Consider the following 19,838-nt stretch of genomic DNA (forward strand, 5'->3'; position numbering starts at 1 on the left):
CTTTGAATGACAAATTAGACCAGGTGGACTTAACAGATATATACAGAATATTCCACCTAAAAATAGCAGAATACACATTCTTTTCAAGTGCATATGGAACATTCTCCAGGATAATTCATATGTTAGGCCACAAAACAAGTCTCAATAAATTTAAGAAGACCAAAATCATATCAAGCATCTTTTTAGACTACAGTGGTATGGTAACTGGAAATCCATTCCAAGAAAAAAAAGTGGAAAAAAGCAAACTATGTGGAAACAAAACATGTTATTAAACAACCAATGGGTCAACAAAGAAATCAGAGAAAATTAAAAAAAATACCTTGAGATGAATGAAAACGGGAACACAGTATTTTAAAATCTTTGGGGCACAGCAAAAGCAGTTCTAAGAAGAAGTTTATAGGCCATACAGCCTATGTCAAGAAATAAGAAAAACCTCAAACAAGCAATTTAACCTTGACCTAAAGGAACTAGAAAAAGGATAACAAACAAAACCCAAAGCAGAAGAAAGGAAATGATACCAAAGAGCAGAGCAAAAATAAATGAAATAGAGACTAAAAGAATAGAAAAGATCAATGAAACTAAGGGTTAGTTCTCTGAAAAGACAAAAGTGATACCCTTTTAGCCAGAGTCATCAAGAAAAAAAGAGAGGACTGCCTACAAACTAGAAGAAGTGGACTAATTCTAGAAACTATCTTCCAAGAGTGAAACAGGAAGAAACAGAAAGCCTGAACAGACCAATTAAATCAGTAATAAAAAAACTTCCAACAGGGGCGCCTGGGTGGCTCAGTCGTTATGCATCTGCCTTCGGCTCAGGTCATGATCCCAGGCTCCTGGGATCGAGCCCCGCATCGGGCTCCCTGCTTCACGGGAAGCCTGCTTCTCCCTCTCCCACTCCCCCTGCTTGTGTTCCCTCTTGCTGTGTCTCTCTCTGTCAAATAAATAAAATCTTTAAAAAAAAAAACTTCCAACAAACAAAAGTCCAGGATCAGATGACTTCACAGGTGAATTCTACCAAACATTTAAAGAACAGTTATAACCTCTTTCTCAAACTATTAAAAAGAGAGAGAGAGAGAAAGGAACGTGTCCAAATTAATTCTACCAGGCTAACACTACCCTGATACCAAAACCAGACAAAGACACTACAAAAACAGAAAATTACAGGTCAATATCACTGATGAACACAGATGCAAAAATCCTCAACAAAATATTAACAAACTGCATTTCAAATACATTAAAAAGATCATTCAGACCTAGCCTCAGCAACCAGACAACAAAAAGAAATAAAAGGCAACCAAATTGGCAAGGAAGAAGTCAAACTGAGGTTTGCTGGGGGAGGTGGGCAGGGGGATGGGCTAAATGGGTGATGGGTATTAGGAAGGCACTTGTGAGGAGCACTGGGTGTTGTACAGAAGTGATGACTCACAGAATTCTACTACTAAAACTAATATTACACTATATGTTAACTAACTGGAACTTAAATAAAAACTTAAAGAAAAACAGCTAAGAATGATGGATAAAACAAAATGAAAAAAGAAAACAACAACAACAATAAAATTTCAAATGTGCATGTTCTGGCAAGATCGGTAGAAATCCTGACTCTAGAAAAAAGCAAGAATCTAGACATAAAAAAAAAATCATCCACCACAACCAAGTGGGATGCAAGAATGGTTTAATTTTGCAAACTAATCAACGTGATACACCATATTAACAAAATGAAGGCTAAAAATCATATGATCATCAACAGATGCAAAAAAAAAAAGCATTTGACAAAATATAAAAACTTTCAACAAAGTGGGTATAGAGAAAACATAACTCATCATAATTAAGGCCATCATATAGGACAAACCCACAGCTAACATCATACTCAGTGGATCAGGAACAAGACAAGATCAGGAACAAGAGAAGGAAGCATCTCTCACAACTTTTATTCAACATAGTACTGGAAGTCCTAGCCACAGCAATCAGAGAAGAAAAAGAAACAGAAGGCACCTAGACTGTCAAGAAGAACTAAAACAGTCACTATTTGCAGATGACATAATACGGTATTTAGAAAACACCAAAGACTCCACCAAAAAACTATGGGATCTAATAAACGAATTCAGTAAAGTCGCAGTACACAAAGTAAATATAATCTGTTGCATTCTATATGGTAACAAACTAACAGAAAAAGAAATTAAGAAAAAAAATCCCATTTACAATTGCATTAAAAAGAATAAAATGTTGGGATGCCTGGGTGGCTCAACTGGTTAAGCATCTGCCTTCGGCTCAGGTCATGATCCCAGAGTCCTGTATTGGGCTCCCTGCTCAGAGAGGAGCCTGCTTCTCCCCCTGCCTGCTGCTTCCCCTGCTTGTGCTCTTTCTCTCTCAAATAAATAAATGTTAAAAAGACACTGATGAGGGCGCCTGGGTGGCTCAGTTGGTTAAGCGACTGCCTTCGGCTCAGGTCATGATCCTGGAGTCCCGGGATCGAGTCCCGCATCGGGCTCCCTGCTCAGCAGGGAGTCTGCTTCTCCCTCTCCCGCTCCCCCCTCTTGTGCTCTCTCTCTCTCTCAAATAAATAAATAAAATCTTAAAAAAAATTAAAAAAAAAAAAAAGACACTGATGAAAGAAATCAAAGACACAAATAAATGCAAAAATATACCATACTCATGGATTGGAAAAATTAATATTGTTAAAATGTCCATACAACTCAAAGCAATCTACAGATTCAATGCAATCTCTATTGAAATACCGATAACATGTTTTCACAAAACTAGAACAAATAATACTAAAATTTATATGGAACCAGAAAAGACCCTGAATAGCTAAAGCAATCTTAAGAAAGAATAACAAAGCTGGAGGCTCACACTCCCAGATTTCAGGCTACACTACACAATACTATTTTAAGTGAAACAGTATGGTATTGGCATAAAAAAGATCAATGGAACAAAATAGAGAGCCCAGAAATAAACCCACGGTCAATTAATACGTGGTCAATTAATCTATGACAAAGGAGGAAAGAATATACAATGGGGAGAAGACAGTTTCTTCAACAAATTAGTTGAGAAAACTGGACATCTACATGCAAAAGAATGGAATTGGGTCACCTTCTTATATCATATCCAAAAGTAAACTCAAAATGGATTACATTTAGGTCTTTTAAATATAAGTTCTGAAACCATAAAACTCCTAAAACAGAGAGTAAGCTCTTGGACATCAGTCTTAGCAATATTTTTTTTGATTTGTCTCCTCAGTCAAGGGCAACAAAAGCAAAAATAAACAACTGGGACTACATCAATCTAAAAAGTTTTGCATAGCAAGGAGATCATCAACAGACTGAAAAGACAACTTAATGAATGGGAGATATCTGCAAATGATGTATCTGCTCAAGGGTTAATATCCAAAATATGTAAGAAACTCATATACCTTACACCAAAAAAACAATCTGACTTAAAAAATGGGCAGAGGACTGGAAGAGACATTTTTCCAAAGAAAACATACAGATGCCCAACAGACACACGAAAAGATGCTCAACATCACTAATCATCAGGAAAATGAAACACAAACCAAAACCACAGTGAGAGATCATCTCATGCCTTTCAGAAAGGCCAGTATCAAAAAGACAAGAAATAACAAGCGTTGATGAGTACATAAAGGAACCGCTGTGCACCACTGACAGGAATGTAACAATTTGGTGCAACCACTGTGGAAAACAGTAGAGAGGTTCCTCAAAAAATTAAAAATAGAAATACCGTATGATCCAGCACATCTACCTCTGGGTATTTACCCAAAGAAAATGAAAACACTAATTCTAAAAGATACAGTTATGGGATGCCTGGATGGCTCAATTGGGTAAGCATCCAACTCTTGATTTCAGTTCAGGTCTTGATCTCAGGGTCATGAGTTCAAGCCCTTTGTTTGCTGGGCATGGAGCCTACTTACAAAAAAAAAAAAAGATATATGTACCCCTATGTTCACTGCAGCATTATTTACAACAGCCAAAATATGGAAGCAGTCTAAATATCCATTGACAGATGAATGGTTAAAGAAGATTTGTTGTATATATATAATAGAATATTACTCAGCTATAAAAAAGAATGAAACCTTGCCATCTAAAACAACATGGATAGGCCTACAGGATATTGTGCTAAGTGAATTTGATTTTACTTCTACATGGAATCTGAAAAACAAAACATATGAACAAACAAAACAAAATTCCTAAACAGAACGAACTCATGGCTGCCAGAGGGGAGGGAAGGGTGATAGGGCAATGGGCAAAATAGGTAAAGGGAATTAAAGCGTACAGACTTCCAGTTAAAAATAAGTCATGGGGATGGAGAGCATAGTAAATATAGTAGAAAATATTGTATCTTTGTATGGTGACAGATGATAACTATACTTATCATGGCAATCATTTTGTAATGTATGTAAATGTCAAATTACTACATTGTACATCTGAAAGTAATATAATATTCTGTGTCAACTGTACTTGAATTAAAAAAAAAAAGGTGAACTTTCTAGGAAAAAAAGACAATATAAATTATCAATATCAAGAATGAGAGATAATATCACTACAGATTCTACAGATCTTAAAAGGAGAGAGTATTACAATTAATTTTATGCCAATAAATTCAACAATTTAGATGACATGGACAAATTCCTTGAAAGATAAAACCGTCAAGGCCCACTCAAGAAATACAGAATCTGAATTTCTCTGTATCTATTAAAGAAATCAAATTTGTTGTTAAAAACCTTTCCACATGAAAACCTCCAGGCCTAGAGGGTTTCGCTGGTGAATACTATAAACATTTAAGGAAGGTATCATACCAATTCTACATAAACTCTTTAAAAAATACTGAAATATTTCCCAACTCATTCTTTAAGGTCAGTATTACCCTGATACCAAAACCAGGCAGACACACAGGGAAAATACAGACCTCATGGAAACTGATGCAAATTTATTTTTATTTTTATTATTTTTTAAAGATTTTATTTATTTATTTGACAGAGAGACAGTGAGAGACGGAACACAAACACGGGAAGTGTGACAGGGAGAAACAGGCTTCCCACTGAGGGGCTCGATCCCAGGACCCTGGGATCATGACCTGAGCCAAAGGCAGATGCTTAACGACTGAGCCACTGAGGTGCAAAATTTTGTAAACCGAATCCATCAATATAAAAAAGGAAAATACATCTGAACCAGGTGAGGTTTACTCTAAGGATGCAGGCTGGTTTAACATTTGAAAACCAATGTAATTACCACATATCAAACTGAAATACGAAAACCATTCAATATGCATTTTTTCCTCCTCAAACAGCTGGTTATCTATCTGTATTTCTGGGTATCTCTGGGGCTTTGATTCTGTGCCCCTGACCCATATTTCTATTTTCAGGCTGGTTTCCCCAAACTTGAGGACTATTCATGGTTCCCCCCTCTGTCATCAGTAGCCACATCTATTCTGCACTTGTCAAGTTTGTTTACTCTGGAATCATCTTTGTCAAGTCTATCTTCTTTGTCCTCACATATGGTCTAGCACCAAGTGATTCCATCTTACTTCATTTTTTTGAGGGACAGCGCATGCATATGCATGTGCATGGTGGGAGCAGGGGAGAAGGAGAGAATCTCAAGCAGGCTCCACGCCCAGCACAGAGCCCAACATAGGGCTTCATCCCACGACCCTGAGCGGAAGTCCAGAGTCAGACGCTCAACCAACTGAGCCACCCAGGCGCCCCTCAAATGATTCCATTTTTAGTAGGCTTTAGATATATCTGTTTCTCCCCTTCTGGCTGCTCTAATCCAAACCTTAATCATTTTACAGTAGGAAAAGAGCAATAACCTCCTTGCTGGCCTCTCCCCTCAAACCTATTCAACTCATAGCAGAGAACCTTCTTACTCACATGTTATTTTGAACACAGCAGTAATTTTTAATTGTTTAAACCAAATGGTTTAAGACTTGAAGACACCCCCCTACTGACCTCCACCTAGAGGCCTTCATTTCCTAACACTCTGGATCTAGGCTCATCAATACCGCCAACTATGTTTTCTCTCATCACTGTGTGTTCCCCAGTCCTAGGTACTGATTCCACAGCCCACATCCTCTCAACTGTCATGTGATATAGTATTTAAGAATGTGGGTGCCAGAGTCCTAGGTTAGAATAGTTCCATTTCTGATTAGCTATGACCGTCTCTCTATGCCTCAAGCTTCATGTAGAAAGCAAGACACTTACAGTACAAACCACAGCACCAACTGGCCTCAGCTGTGGCTAGGACTAGCTGAGATAATCTATGTAAAGCACTGTCCCGCACATAGTAAGCCCTGAGGAAGCATTAGCTATTGCTACTGTCCCACGATTACTATATTGCATCCTAACAAGAGACCTAGCGTCTGGCACACAGGTGGTCCATAAGATGAATATTTATTCTTGCTCCCAAAATTATTCAAACACTAGTGAAAGATACAGGTTTTAATCTGGGAATTTGACCTACCTTTAAATCTGAGTTGGTTGCAAATTTCTGTCCAATTAAAGCTGCATTTCCTCCTACATAGTGCTGTAAGATAGTTCAAAGTTATTAGACAGTATTTTAGCAAACCATGTTACCCAAGCTTAGTAATTTTTTAATTTATTGAATTTATAGTCTTTTTTTTCCAAAAAATTTTGAGGCTGCTTTACAACAATGACACACAGATGAGGTTTTAATAAAATCTTTAACCACCTAGGTTAAGACACAATGAATTTTAAACAAAGGTGAAAAAAACCAAATATGCTAACCATGAAAATTAGTATAACTGCCTTAACTGTAGATCAAATCTGGCCTTAAGCTTTCAGGAAGCCAGAAGAGATAAAGGAAACATGAAAAATGTGGACAAATCTTATCATCTGTGCCACAGTCCTACTAAAACGAGTGTATGATTGTGTTACTCTCCTCCTAAAAATCATTCAGTAGATACTATAATGAACTAAACTCCAACTTGTAAGTGAGGCACACAGGCCTTTCCTTATCTGCTCCCCACCCCCCTGCTCTCTTCTCTACCCTCCTCTCCTGCGCTTCCCTCCCACGCCATGCCTGCAAGCTCTCTGAGCCTGTCTTCCTGTCTTTGTGCTTTTAGCACATGCTGTTCCTCTCTTCCGGATGCCTGGCCCTTCTCATGCACTGGGAAATCCCCACTTCCTTCTCAAGAATCAGCTGCACGCACCTCTTCTGCCATGCTTGCTGTCCCCCTTTCCCCACTGCCACCTCAGCCTCCAACAGCTGCCCTCCCAGACAGGATTACAGATCCCTCGCTACCCCCATACTCGAGCCTCCGCTAAAGCCCTTGTCCACTTGGGCTACTGTCATCTGGGTACATGACTAGCTCCCTCAGGGCAGGACTGGCTGTCTTCTTATAGTAAGTGCTCAGTGGATGTTTGTTGCTAAATTTTGAGAAAGATGTGTTAGAAAATACAAAGGCTTTCCTGGGAGCAAGTCTAAGTATAATGGGTCCTAACGTAGAACGATGTCTCCTAAACACTGCCTCTTTCAGCTGCAGACCTGGTGCTGGAGAGGCAGATGACTCAAGGCTGGTATTCCATGTTGCTGACTAAGGATGGATCCATGTGTTTTGGACACCTGACAAGTAGGAGATAAGGCTGAGGCTCCATTATGAAAACCGAGAAGCCTAGTCAATACTCTTGCCCAGATGGAATGCCACCATCTCACCTTCCAGTCCTTGGCCATATGCAGAGGCACAGACTAAACAATTCAATTCTAGATTCTAGACACTGCTTTCATCCTAAGCTTCGTGTTGACCAATCTCCAGATTCAGGTAAATAGTAACCGCTTCCTATAGGTAAATTTAAAGCTTTCTGTGATATATAGGCTAAAATTTGGTCTTTTCACATGTTAGCATGAATTTTTATTTGACTATTATGGCCAGAAGAATTTACTAAAAATCTTGGGGAAAAATATTAAGATTCCATGAAGTGGATTTTGATTTTTCATGAAATAGTTATTGACTACTGTTTTATCAATCTGCTTACAGTTTAAGGGAGTTTGAAAAGATACCAAATGAAGTGTCGCCCTCATGGAAGGTAAGGAGAGCATTTTAGGTCTCATAATTTTAAGAAATAACTTGGACAATCAAAAAAGTAGGTGAAGCCTTTATAGAAAAAACTTTTTTTTTTGCATTATGAAACAAAAAGCAGGATCAAGGCAGAAGAGAATAGAAATTGAATTAGTGGTTCAAATACTATGATCATAAAGACTTTTAGCAGCAGACCTGTCATCATGTTAGAACTATCGAGATTCTTTCATAAGAGATCAGAATCTCACTAGTGAGCTCAGCTATAAAAATGATTGCAGCTGACATTTTAACAGCTTGCTGTCTGCTTTACAAACTCAGCTGGGTAACGCCCATGCCCACTTCTAATGTTCAAATGGGAAGCTTCAAAAGCAAAAAGAACTTTACCTTGAAAGTTCTCAAAATAAAAGTGGTCATAAAGAATGGCCTGTGAAAAGTACCAATTAAAAATGGCATTAAGAGCTCCCCTAGCAAGAACCACATCCAGACTGGGGGTGACTAGCCAAGGGAAGATTTTAGGTGAGTAGGAAGAACTGGGTGGTGGAGAGACACTGAAATAAACAATCAAAATTCAGTCTCAAGAGGCGTGAGGGCACGTGTAGCAGCAGGTATGCTGGGGTGATGGCCTGGGATCTCCAGGCCCAGCACTGCCTCTTACTCCATGTGAACCTCAAGCAAGTATCTGGACCATGTGGGCCCCAAGGCTTTGTTTATGATCACCGTGTGGGCTTGGGGACCCCTAGGTCTGACAGGTTCTACCCTGTAGACCAGGGGTTCTCAAAACAAGGTCCTCAGAACAATACCATCAATGTAACCAGGAAACTTCCCAGAAGGGAAGTAAATTCTCCAGTCCCCACCCTACAACTACTGAATCAGAAACTCTGGGAGCAGGGCCCAGGAATCTGTTTCAGTAGCTGCCCCCCTGACAAATGACTCTGTTTCAGGTCTGAGAACCACTGATCTAGACCGGCGCTTCTCAACCAATGTGATTTTGCTTCTCTCCTCTCCCTAGCCCTGGAAACAACTGACCATGTCTGGAGACATTTTTAACTGTCACAACTAGGGAAGGAGGGGAGTGCTACTGTCTGATCCAGTGGGTAGATGCGAGAAATGCTGCTGAACATCTCACCCTGTGCAGGACAGCCCCTACAACAAAGAATTATCCAACCCAAAGCATCCGTAATGTTGAGGTAAGGAACCTGGTTCTGGACCACCAGAGCAGAGGTGAGGATCCAGGACTCCCTTGCCCAAAGGGAGCAAAAGCTAAATCTAGTGCTCTGTTTGGCCTTATTCTCCTGCTCAGGAAGGACTCAGCCATATCACGATTATTCCATGTTATCAGCCACAGCAATATCCAAACAAGAGTAGGCATCTTTCCTACCTTCAATTTGGGTAATATGAAAAAAGAGCAATTTGCTGGATGAACCAGAACCAAAATTTTAGTAACTATGCTTCATAAATGTTGGCTGAACTGAACTGACTAGAAACAGCGGAGTTAATGGAAGTTTAGATACACAGTTCGACAGAGAGGGAAAACACTGCAGAACTGGATTCCCAACAATCACCTTCCAGAGAGACTGGAGGAAAAGTTGCTTGGTTGCTTTTAGGAACCTTACAAAAAGCTATCTTTCCCACCTTATTATCAGTTTAATATCTGATATGTCCTGTGTCCCACCTTATCTTAAATTTACTGCTGGTGAACCAAACAGACCTGGGCTCCTGGGAGCTCTGATGCAATCTGGGCAATGTCATGAAAAGCTTCCTTATCGCTGAAGAAGCGCTCAGCTGCGGCTCCCTTCCCCATGAAGTGAACGAAAGCTTCTTCCAGATCATTCCTTGAATGCAGAATGGTGTGATCTTTCCCATTCCCAGGACTCCGGCCAAGTGCCTGCAAGAGCTTCACCCCCGAGAGCACTACATCCACACAGGCATTGACTCTGGAAGGAAGGAGGAAAGAGACAGTGTGAAAGAAAAAGCAGAAGCACCAGGGCAGCTACTTTGCATTAACAACAGAGAAATGTTTCCAGGAACTGTATCCAAACAGAAAAACCGAGGAAGCGGATCTGAAATCTGAACTGGGAAATAAATAGCATATAGTGGAAGGAAGATTCCTTTATCTGGACATACGTCTTAGGATCAGAACACAGGGTTCTTTCCAACAGGATGGCAAACTTTTTTTTTTCTTAAAGACTTTATTTATTTGTGAGAGAGCGAGATAAAAAGAGAGGCAGAGAGAGACATGCTGAGCAAGGAGCCCGATATGGGACTTGATCCCAGGACTGTGGGATCATGACCTGAGCTGAAGGCAGACACTTAACCGACTGAGCCGCCAGGCATCCCCTGCATGGCAAGCTTTTACGCTAGCTAGAAAGAGAAAACAGGTGCTCAGCATTTCAGAACAAAGCTATCATGATAACACAAATACAGCATTTCTGAGAAAATGTTGGCAAAGCCACACTGTATGGATTCCTCCTGGCTTTGTGACTTGGGCAAGTCACTTTAATTTCCGGGTCTCAATTTCCTCATTTATAAAAGGGTGTAATATGGGTGTTTGACTCATAGAGCTGTTTTGAAGATTAAGTTAATATATGCTTAAGAATACTGCTTGGTGCAAAGTAAGCAAAATATAAGTTTTGGTCAAAAGCCAAATATCAGATACCTTCCCTCCAAAGACACATTAGGATGGTGGTACGATACACTAAATACCTAATGTCTAAATACTCCTGGCTGAAACTCTTCAAGAGTTAAGTGGTGCCTTAAAGACTGAGGACCAGCTGCAGTCTGGTAACAATTCATCACTTGGCAGGTGTTCACTGGACCAATCCATGAGACCTTTTTAAAGGGTTTGTAAGAAGCCAATGCTGCACCACCTGGTTGGCTCTACAGAACCAAATTATAAAGCACTGTGGTTGTCTGGCACCGCCTCTCTATGGTGTGCACAGAAAAGTTCTGGTTTATATTTTTAATGTTATTTTGCTAAAAGCCATCCCTTAAAAGAGAAGGGTCAAATAATCTGGGTACCTAGAGGTAGACTTCCTGCCCCCCACCCCACAGTCACCTTTATTCCTGCCTCTGCCTACTGGGGATGTCATTCTTGCCAATGGGGCTAGATGACCACACAGGCAGCTCAAAGCCTCTGAGAAGGTCAAGGCTCACAGCAGGCCAATAAACAGCTCCTGGTGATAAGGATGGCTAGGCTTCCAGCGTAATTCTGAGCAGATTTGAAAGCAGAAAGTATACTCATCAATAAAGAAGGCCCAAAGGATTGGATTCTAGTGTAGAATACAGCTACAATGTTTCCCTTCTAGTCTCTTAAAAAAAAAACAACAAAAACTCTTGATCTGGAAATTAACGCATGAATTCATTAATGGTGGTAAATTCTAAAAGGAATGAAATTGGGCAAGGGAGAGGAATTTTATTTTTCACTAGATGGATTTCTGATCTTTATACGCATGTATTACTTTTTTTTTTTTAAAGATTTTATTTATTTGACAGAGAGACACAGCGAGAGAGGGAACAGAAGCAGAGGGAGTGGGAGAGGGAGAAGCAGGCTTCCCGCTGAGCAGGGAGCCCAATGCGGGGCTCAATCCCAGGACCCTGGGATCATGACCTGAGCTGAAGGCAGACGCTTAACGACTGAGCCACCCAGGCGCCCCACGCATGTATTACTTTTATAATTAAAAAACAATATAATTTTTAACAGGTCCGTATGGAGGCTAGACATCATTGACATCACTCAAGCAAGGTTTACAAGGGCAAGGAAGAGACACATCTCTCCTAGTGACACAAATTGACTGTACCCACATCATAAGAATTCTTTAATTTTTCCCCTATGGATCCCATGCTTTTGAAAAAGATTTTTGCCCACCAAACAGGATTTAAATATTCAAATGTTCTTACTGTTTTAAAACAAAGATACACACATACTCTAAAAGCATAATCTAAGAGTTACTATGCTTTTCTGTGCATAAAACACATTGACATTCATGTGGCAGGTGCTTAATGATGTTTAAAGTACATTCCTTTCACAGCCCTACTGATCATAAACCAAGCATACCTTTTAAACTGGTCTTTAAATTCCACCTCATACAGGGTGTTCCTTAGTTCTTTATTTCTACTGGATGTAATATTAGATGTCTAAAGGGTAGACTCTTAATAGGAATACTCTCCCTGGCTCTCAGATTCAAGTAGGTTCCCGAGTTTCAGACAGTGCAAGTTTGGATAGTGAGAGACACTATTTCCACCCAACAGCCCTATCTAGAAAATGTTTCCCAATGGATCTGGGTTCTGAGTCTGGAGAGCAAAAGTTCAGACACTGAGGGATGCCCACATTTGAAAACAGTAGCTTGCACAAACACATCGTCTTCATCTCCAGTAATACACTAAGATCCTGAACAGGGTCTGGTTCTTTATAGATGAGAATGGAGGAAGTTTGCAAAAGTTACAAAACAAAACAAAACCCCAAAACCTCCTATAACCAAAAGGAACAACGTTCAACATATTTTGCAACACAAGACAAAACCCAACAGAACTAATTTTGAGTTAAAAATATGTACCTACCATAGGAATATTTTCCACCAGCCCACTTCATCATGTCATGAATACCAAGGGAAAAAAATCTTAACAAAGGAAAAAATTTTATTCAGTAGCTTTTAATAATAAAAAGATCACTAAACATCTACATGCCAGATACCCAACTAAGTACCTCTCCATGTGCTTTCTAGTTATACTTTAACCAGAGCAAGAATCTTCCTCTGCTCTTACCTCAATTCAATAGCAACCAGGAATGTAAACAAGCACATTACCTATGGTGCTTTATTCTCAGGAATTAAAGGGAGGGAGGCAGGGAGCAAAAGAACCAGAAGACAAAATTATGCTCATTTGACGTTAGGCAGAATTTCACAGTTGAGTGAGAAATGTCTAACAGAGGGGCGCCTGGGTGGCTCAGTCGTTAAGCATCTGCCTTTGGCTCAGGTCATGATCCTGGGGTCCTGTGTCAGCAGGAAGCCTGCTTCTCCCTCTTCCACTCCCCCTGCTTGTGTTCCCTCTCTCACTGTCTCTCTCTCTCTCAAATAAATAAAATCTTAAAAAAAAAAAGAAATGTATAAAAGATCATAATGTGAGTTTGGAGAAAACGAAGACACAGGTGAAATAACTGGAAAATAAAGCAATGCTGAATGTCCAAACAACAGGAAGGGCTAGAAGGGTAGGGGAGCTTGGGCTTCCAGGCCTACTGCCAAGGCTCTTGAGGGGTGGGGGAAGGGGCACAGTTCCCCTTCTAGACTGCAAGTTCTTTAAAAGCAAGGATGGTGGTTCTCATCACCTCCCTTCTGCTTCATTATCTGTAAAATGTTTCCTTAGCTTCTTCCTAGCTTTTTAACACTATACCTGAGATACTGCAATAGGTAATCATAATCACCATAAGATGCAGAACTGCAGAGAAGAGAAATCCAAAGGGGCGGGGGCAGTGGTCCCTGGGCTGAACTCGGGATGGCGCCCTGGACAGAGAAAGAAGCCTGGTATTATGAAGCACTGAATATAAGGCAGGCATTTGCAGACAGGCCACACCAATTTGCAAAACGCGATAAGATAGGGTAGTAGTCACACTGCTTTCAGCTGAGAAAAGTTGAAGCTGGGGGTTGACTACCATTCCACAACTGGAAAAGCCTAAATTCAAACCCAGATTTCTGATACTAAAGCTCTCACAGGGAGCATGCACAAGCAAAGATGCGAATGAAGGGATTAACTTTTTTTCTGGGTACAATAAGAATGTTGATCTAGTTAGAATGGAGAGTTAAACAGAGGAGTAGAGTAAGGTAGGTTTCAAAGGTCAGGGTGAAGCCACGTATTGGGGAATGAACACTAGGTTCATCATTCACCCAATGAGTCTTTGGCACCAGAATCCGATTCTGAAGCAGGGGAGGTGGCACATCTTAGAAAGATACGGTAGTGGGCTCCTATCCTTTATTTCTCTGGGTCCTTTCCACCAGCCCCTTACATGCTGGTGCCTCCCAGAACCCCACCCTTGCCATTTACCTTCTTTTCTTGTTCTCCTCTGGTGTGATCCCATACACTCTCTGACCTCGACCTAACTATTGGCATCTTCAAAGCCTGTAAGCCTGCTCCTCAATATGCTCCTAAACTTCAGCCTGTCAGCTGATAGCTCAGCTTCTGCTACTAACAACCTTAAGTAGGTAGATACAAATATTGTCATCCAGTTTTTACAGAAGCTTATAAGTATTGATTGGCCCAAGATTACACAGCTGTCAAGTACCAGAGGCACAAGGTAAGCCCGTTTCTGTCTCTGTGTTCATGCCACATTGTTGCTGTAAGGGAGATTAAGAAAAACGAACAAGATTGTGTTGGAAGATAGCAGGTTAGATTTCAAAGGAGGGGCAGCGTACCTGCTTGTGGGATTTCAAATGAAGCTGGTATTCTGTCATGCCAGCTGGAACACTAATAATGAATGTATGCTTTCAACAAATGAGGCCGGGACCTTGCTTCACCCATTTCTGCATCCTCAGAACCTAGCACAGACCTGACACATACCCTGTAGTTGCTGATATCTGCTGAACCTGCATAAAGCCAGGGAGGACACTTAAACTAATAGGGAGGGGTGCCTGGGTGGCTCAGTCCGTTAAGCATCTGACTCTTGATTTCAGCTCAGGTCATGATCTCAGGGTCACGAGACCGAGCCCCACGTTGGGCTCTGCACTCAGCGTGGACTCTGCTTGAGATTCTCTCTCTGCCTCCCCCCGACACTCGCGCCTGTGCACTTTCTCTCAAAATAAATAAAATCTTAAAAAAAAAAAAGAACCGAAACTGATAAGGAAGTGGCTGAAAGGGCCTGAACTTGAAAAAAGAGGTAAAAGGAGATATATCTCAAGAAACGATATGCTGATTAAAAAAAAAAGTACTATGAGGTGCCTGGCCGGCTCAGCACATGAAGCATTCGACTCTTGACCTCAGGGTCAAATTTGAGGCCCACATTGGATGTAGAGATTACTTAAAATAAATATTAAAAAAAAATACTAACATTTGCCTGCTCTTTACAGAAGACGCCATGCAAGATTACACAATTATTTCGTTTAATCTTCAGGATAACTTTGCTCTACCTTACCCTTGCCCCAGTACTCACAAACACTAGCAGAGTACTTCGTAGAAGGTCTGCTTTTGTATCGTGCTTCTGAGCTGATGGCAAGATATTTAAGTTGAACTGAGACAGGATTTAAAGTTAGTGTGAAGGGAACAATGAGGAATACAAAGAAAGGAGGCACTGTGAGTTGGGAGAACTGTAAATATGCAATGTCACTGAAGTCAGGGGAAGAAAAGAGTTTCAAGAAGGGCAAGTTTAGCTGGTGGAAGAACTGCAGGGAGTTGACAACGAAGACTAAAAAAAGACAGCTGAATTGGAAAATCAACAAGTCACCAGTGAGCTTTGAGAGTAGTTTCAGTAGAGTGGTGGTCTCCCAGACTATGGTATTAAGAAAGGGGAAACGGGGCGCCTGGGTGGCTCAGTTGGTTAAGCGACTACCTTCGGCTCAGGTCATGATCCTGGAGTCCCGGGATCGAGTCCCGCATCGGGCTCCCTGCTCAGCGGGGAGTCTGCTTCTCCCTCTGACCCTCCTCCCTCTCATGCTCTCTGTCTCTCATTCTGTCTCAAATAAATAAATAAAATCTTTAAAAAAAAAAAAAAAAGGGGAAACAAGAAAGAGAAAGTCGGTAGCTAAAGCACTGAGGTCACTCCTCAGTGACCACGCCACTCACTCAAGAAGTTCAGAGGAAGGCGAATGCCGTCAAATTGGTTGCCGCAAAAACGCAGTCGCCAAAAGAACTGAAACAGGAATGAAGGAGACTGGTACATGAGGATGTTAGGCTGCGCGGGATTTGCAAGAGGCTATTAGGCTGGTCCTACGGAAATGAGAGAAGGGCGCAGGGACCAGGCAAGAGGAAAAAGCAGTATGCTGAGTCCTTACAGCAGTGACGAACAGGGCTGGTCCCAGACATCCGACGCTTCTCGCCAAGGAGGCAGCGTGGACACCAGCGCCTAGGAGCCTCCCGGGGGACGTCTGGGAACCCGTTTCCGCGCGGTTCTACCTCCTAGCTCCCCAGCAGCCGGAACTCCGCCAAGGCGGCGCTCGGAGGCCCGGAGCACCCGCACCTCCTGGAGAGACCCAGAGACGCAGGGCCCGCAGGCACTCACCCCACGGCCACGCGGCGCCAACGCCGGGCCGGCAGTACGATGAGCGCGTCCCAGGCGGCCGCCAAGCGGCCCTCAGGGGAGCCGGGTCCCGGGGGCACGGGCGCCAGCTGTAGCGAGCTCCACAGCGAGCGCAGCGCCAAGCTGGGCAGCTGCGGCTCCAGCAGGAGGACACAGCCCACCGCCAGCGCCAAGAAGCCGGCGTACGCAGAGCCGCGCCACAGCGCCATGGGGACAGTGGCGCCGCAGCCGCCAGCCCGCTCCTTTCCCAGCCCGCGCCTCTTCCGTCTCGGCGTGCGCCAACGTCGACACGCGTCACGTCACGCCCGCGCGCCACGGCCCCCGAGGGGCGGGCTGGGGGCGGGGCTCTGCACCGCTCCCCTGGTGCCAGTGGCGGAGCTGGGGGGGGCGCAGTTGCACGGCCCTGGAGGAGGTGGGACAAAGGCCAGAACGCGAAGCCGGGCCGGGGCGCCTTCCCGGGACTCCAGACGGACCCCACCAGAAGTGCGAGGGTACGTTTGTTTAACCCGTACGACAGAACGGACGGATTATGAAGAAGCAGGCCAGGCTCACGCTAATCTTTGAGCCGTCAATGTCCGCATTTGGGCAGCGCCTGCAGTTGCTCGGAGGGGCACCAGTCACGCTCCCCCTCTTTTAATTCGTCCCTCCGCGAGTGTGTCCGTCCTCCACCGCTGGCTTAAGTCTTCCTCTTTCACCCCGGGGGAATTAGCTCAGACGGCAGCCGCGCCGCAGCGAGCCCCCTGGGGCACGCGAGGCGGGGGGATTCCGCTTCCTTAGAGGGTAGCCGAGGCCTTCGGCCGCTCGAGGCCTACGCCAAGACGGGAGACCCCGCAGTGATCCCTCTCGCGGGACGACCAGAATCAGGCCTTAAAGTAACCCTCTTGGGGGCGCTGTTCCCTTTAACAATATCAGAAAAACGCACAAATGAACAGGGCTTGTGTTACGGAGTTTATGGACTTGGGTTAAGAAACACTGGTTTCTCCTCTTTTCCGTTGGTGATAGGGCTTCAGCCCAGGCAGGCTCCGTCTTCCTCGTTGTGACCCTTCTGTGTATGAGCGTACGTTAAGAGCAGTGGAGCTAGGCTTGTTACCAGCTCCTCAGCAGCCACCGTGTACCGCCTATTATTCTTCCTTGGCCTATTCCTTTTTTTTTTTTCCTTCTAGTTCTGCTGGCTCCTGACCTTGGCTTTGTGTCCGATTTTCCACTGTGCCTGACCTTTGGACTTGGCAATGAAACTTTATTTCCCTAGCTTTGATCTTGGGCAATAGGGTTCATCCCCCTCCCCAGCCTCACATCACACACTTCCCCATCCTGGCCATCTACCTTCCCCTAGGTCACCTCACCCAGTTTACCTGATTATAGCCGCCTTTTCAAAGGAGATGTTGACACAGGAAGAGATTTGGGCTGCCACGTAAAAGACAGAAGCCAAGGAGCCAATGAGATTTGTGTGGAACCATCAAAGTGTCTTCTCTAGAGTTGCCTTTCCCTTCTCTCTCCTCAGGTAGGCATGTCGAATCAGTTCCTAGAGAAACTGCTCTCTCTCATGGCCGCCAGTGGGCAGGTTTCCCTACCATCCCAGAGAGACTCAACCAGCGCCTAACTCAAAAGCAGGGTATCCACTGATGCCAAAGAACACTTCTCAATTAATTGTGCCTTGGATAAACCTCATTGGCTACAACAGTGCCACCGCACAAAGCTTAGAGAATACCTCTCTCTATCGAGAATTTGGACCAAGAGTCAGGAGTCTGTTGCTAGTTTTTGTTTTTTGTTTTTTTCCTGGACCCACAGGATCACATAGGCTTGAAGGTCAGATAGAGTTAGTTAAATATATTTCCAAGGTGAAGTTTTGGAGGAGCTCAGGAAGCTGAACTATGGGAGGTCTATGGAGCAGACAGGCCGAGAGAAACGGGAATGCTCCACACCAGAGCGATGTGGAGAGAAAGCTACCTGGGGCCTTCCCTTCTGGCTCCCGAGATAGCTGCTGAACTGCCAAAACACTTTCTTTGAACCTAATTCTTCTGCTGCTTTCTAGGCTTGCCAGAACAACCCCCCCCCCCCGCCCCCGCCGGCCACCACTCCCTCAGTTTTATTAAGATATAATTGACATATCAATTGATACATCAGTTATAACACTATAAGTTTAAGGTGTCCAACATAATGATTTGATACATGTATATGTTGCACAATGATTACCACAGTAAGTTTAGTTAACATCACTACCTCACAGTGACAAAATTTTTTCTTGTGATAAGAATATTTAAAATCCACTCTCTTTGCAACTTTAAAATATATGATACTAGAACTTTTGATTTAGCCACGGAGACAAAACAGCAGCCATTGGAACAAAGTGGAAGTTTATTTCTCATGTGAAAGTCCGAATGGGGTGCTGATACTGTAGCAGCAAGCATGGCCCCATCTGCTCATTATCAAGGTTGCTCTGGGGCGCTTGCTGGTTGCTGGCTCAGTGTAGCTTTGTATTGTGGGTGGTGGCAGGGCTGGACAAAGGGCCCGGAGTCTGGACCTCAGTTCCTCCTGAGAATAGCAGGAGCTGTAGGAAGAATATCAGCTACACTTGCGGGTCGTGGCAGAATCTGATGTGACTTCTGGTCACATACACAATCCCAGGGGTCTTAATTCCTTCTCACTCCTCATCAGGGGCTCAGGGGCAAGCAGTCAGCTCTTTGGGTACTGCAGTCCCTCTTGAAATACTTCCTTAATGAAAAATAGTCATTTCAGATTCTGATCATTATCTTTTTAGATCTGGAATGCATTGCAAGCTTACTGTTTTTCTAGAAGTCAGATTTCTGGGGGCAATTACACAAAAGAGCCCGGAGTGGGCAGCCGTGGCTCCATTCCCTAGGCTGAACAAAGAGAAAAGATCTGGGCAGGCCTCAAGACACCCCTTCCCCCACCCAAATTGCTTCCAGACATGGCCTTTGCTGTTGGTTCTCTCTCCTAGGACCTTGAAATGAGAGAAAAAAGCAATTTGGTTCCAGAAAATTCAGAGACAAATGGAGGCTCCAGTTGTCCTACCCAAGACCCTGGCCTGGAAGGCCAGGATGCAGATCCCATATTTATATAAGGAATTAGCAGAATCCTGTCAGTTCCCAAATTAGCCTGAGGCTTTGGCTTTGACATAAACATAAGTCAACAGCACTCCTGTGATCTGAAGGGTTTTAAGGAGCAAGTTTGTTCCCACATTGGAACAGAAACTAAAATGGTACCAAATAGTCCTTATGTAAGCCAGGCTAACCCACTTTTCCACAGTTCCAGGCCTCTGGGGTTTCATCCAAGCTGCTCTCCGAAGTCCACACTGTGTCAAGGCCTTTGCTGATGCCAGGGACACAGCCCACCAAGGCCACACCCAAAGGCCGGAGTCAGGGCACAGCTTTGAAGGTTATAGAAAACTAAGGAGGGGTGCCTGGGTGGCTCAATCGGTTAAGCCTCCAACCGTGCAACTCTTGGTTTCTGCTCAGGTCATGATCTCAGGATCCTGGGATTGAACACCCCCCCCCCCCCCCCCCCCGCCACCAGAAGGAATAAAGGATTCCAGCATCTGAACAGAGAAAGTTTTATG

The 19,838-nt window shown here is 43.4% G+C and overlaps 1 protein-coding gene and 1 long non-coding RNA gene across 5 annotated transcripts in view; one reads left to right on the forward strand and one right to left on the reverse strand.

Annotated features, from left to right (window-relative positions):
• Positions 1 to 16,539, reverse strand: part of ADPGK (ADP dependent glucokinase) — a 32,432-nt gene extending 15,893 nt beyond the window's left edge. For 2 of the 3 annotated variants that reach the window (XM_006731269.3, XM_006731268.3), the window contains exons 1-3: positions 16,244 to 16,539; positions 9,752 to 9,977; positions 6,468 to 6,530 (exon numbers count right to left, since the gene is read on the reverse strand). In XM_006731269.3, the coding sequence (XP_006731332.2) occupies positions 6,468 to 6,530; positions 9,752 to 9,977; positions 16,244 to 16,470 (516 nt within the window). In that variant the 5' untranslated portion in view covers positions 16,471 to 16,539. Of the gene's footprint in view, positions 1 to 6,467; positions 6,531 to 9,751; positions 9,978 to 16,016; positions 16,163 to 16,243 lie in introns of those variants that run through there. The other variant, XM_031025877.2, reaches the window with a different exon arrangement.
• Positions 16,540 to 16,617: 78 nt separating this feature from the next.
• LOC115940243 (uncharacterized) overlaps positions 16,618 to 19,838 on the forward strand; it is a 41,521-nt gene continuing 38,300 nt past the window's right edge. For both annotated transcript variants that reach the window (XR_004075027.2, XR_004075026.2), the window contains exon 1: positions 16,618 to 16,752. This is a non-coding gene — a long non-coding RNA (uncharacterized LOC115940243). The remainder of the gene's footprint in view (positions 16,753 to 19,838) is intronic.

Source organism: Leptonychotes weddellii, chromosome 9 (genome assembly GCF_054177405.1).
Source record: "Leptonychotes weddellii isolate Sample4059 chromosome 9, ASM5417740v2, whole genome shotgun sequence".
Classification (NCBI taxonomy): Eukaryota; Metazoa; Chordata; class Mammalia; order Carnivora; family Phocidae; genus Leptonychotes; species Leptonychotes weddellii.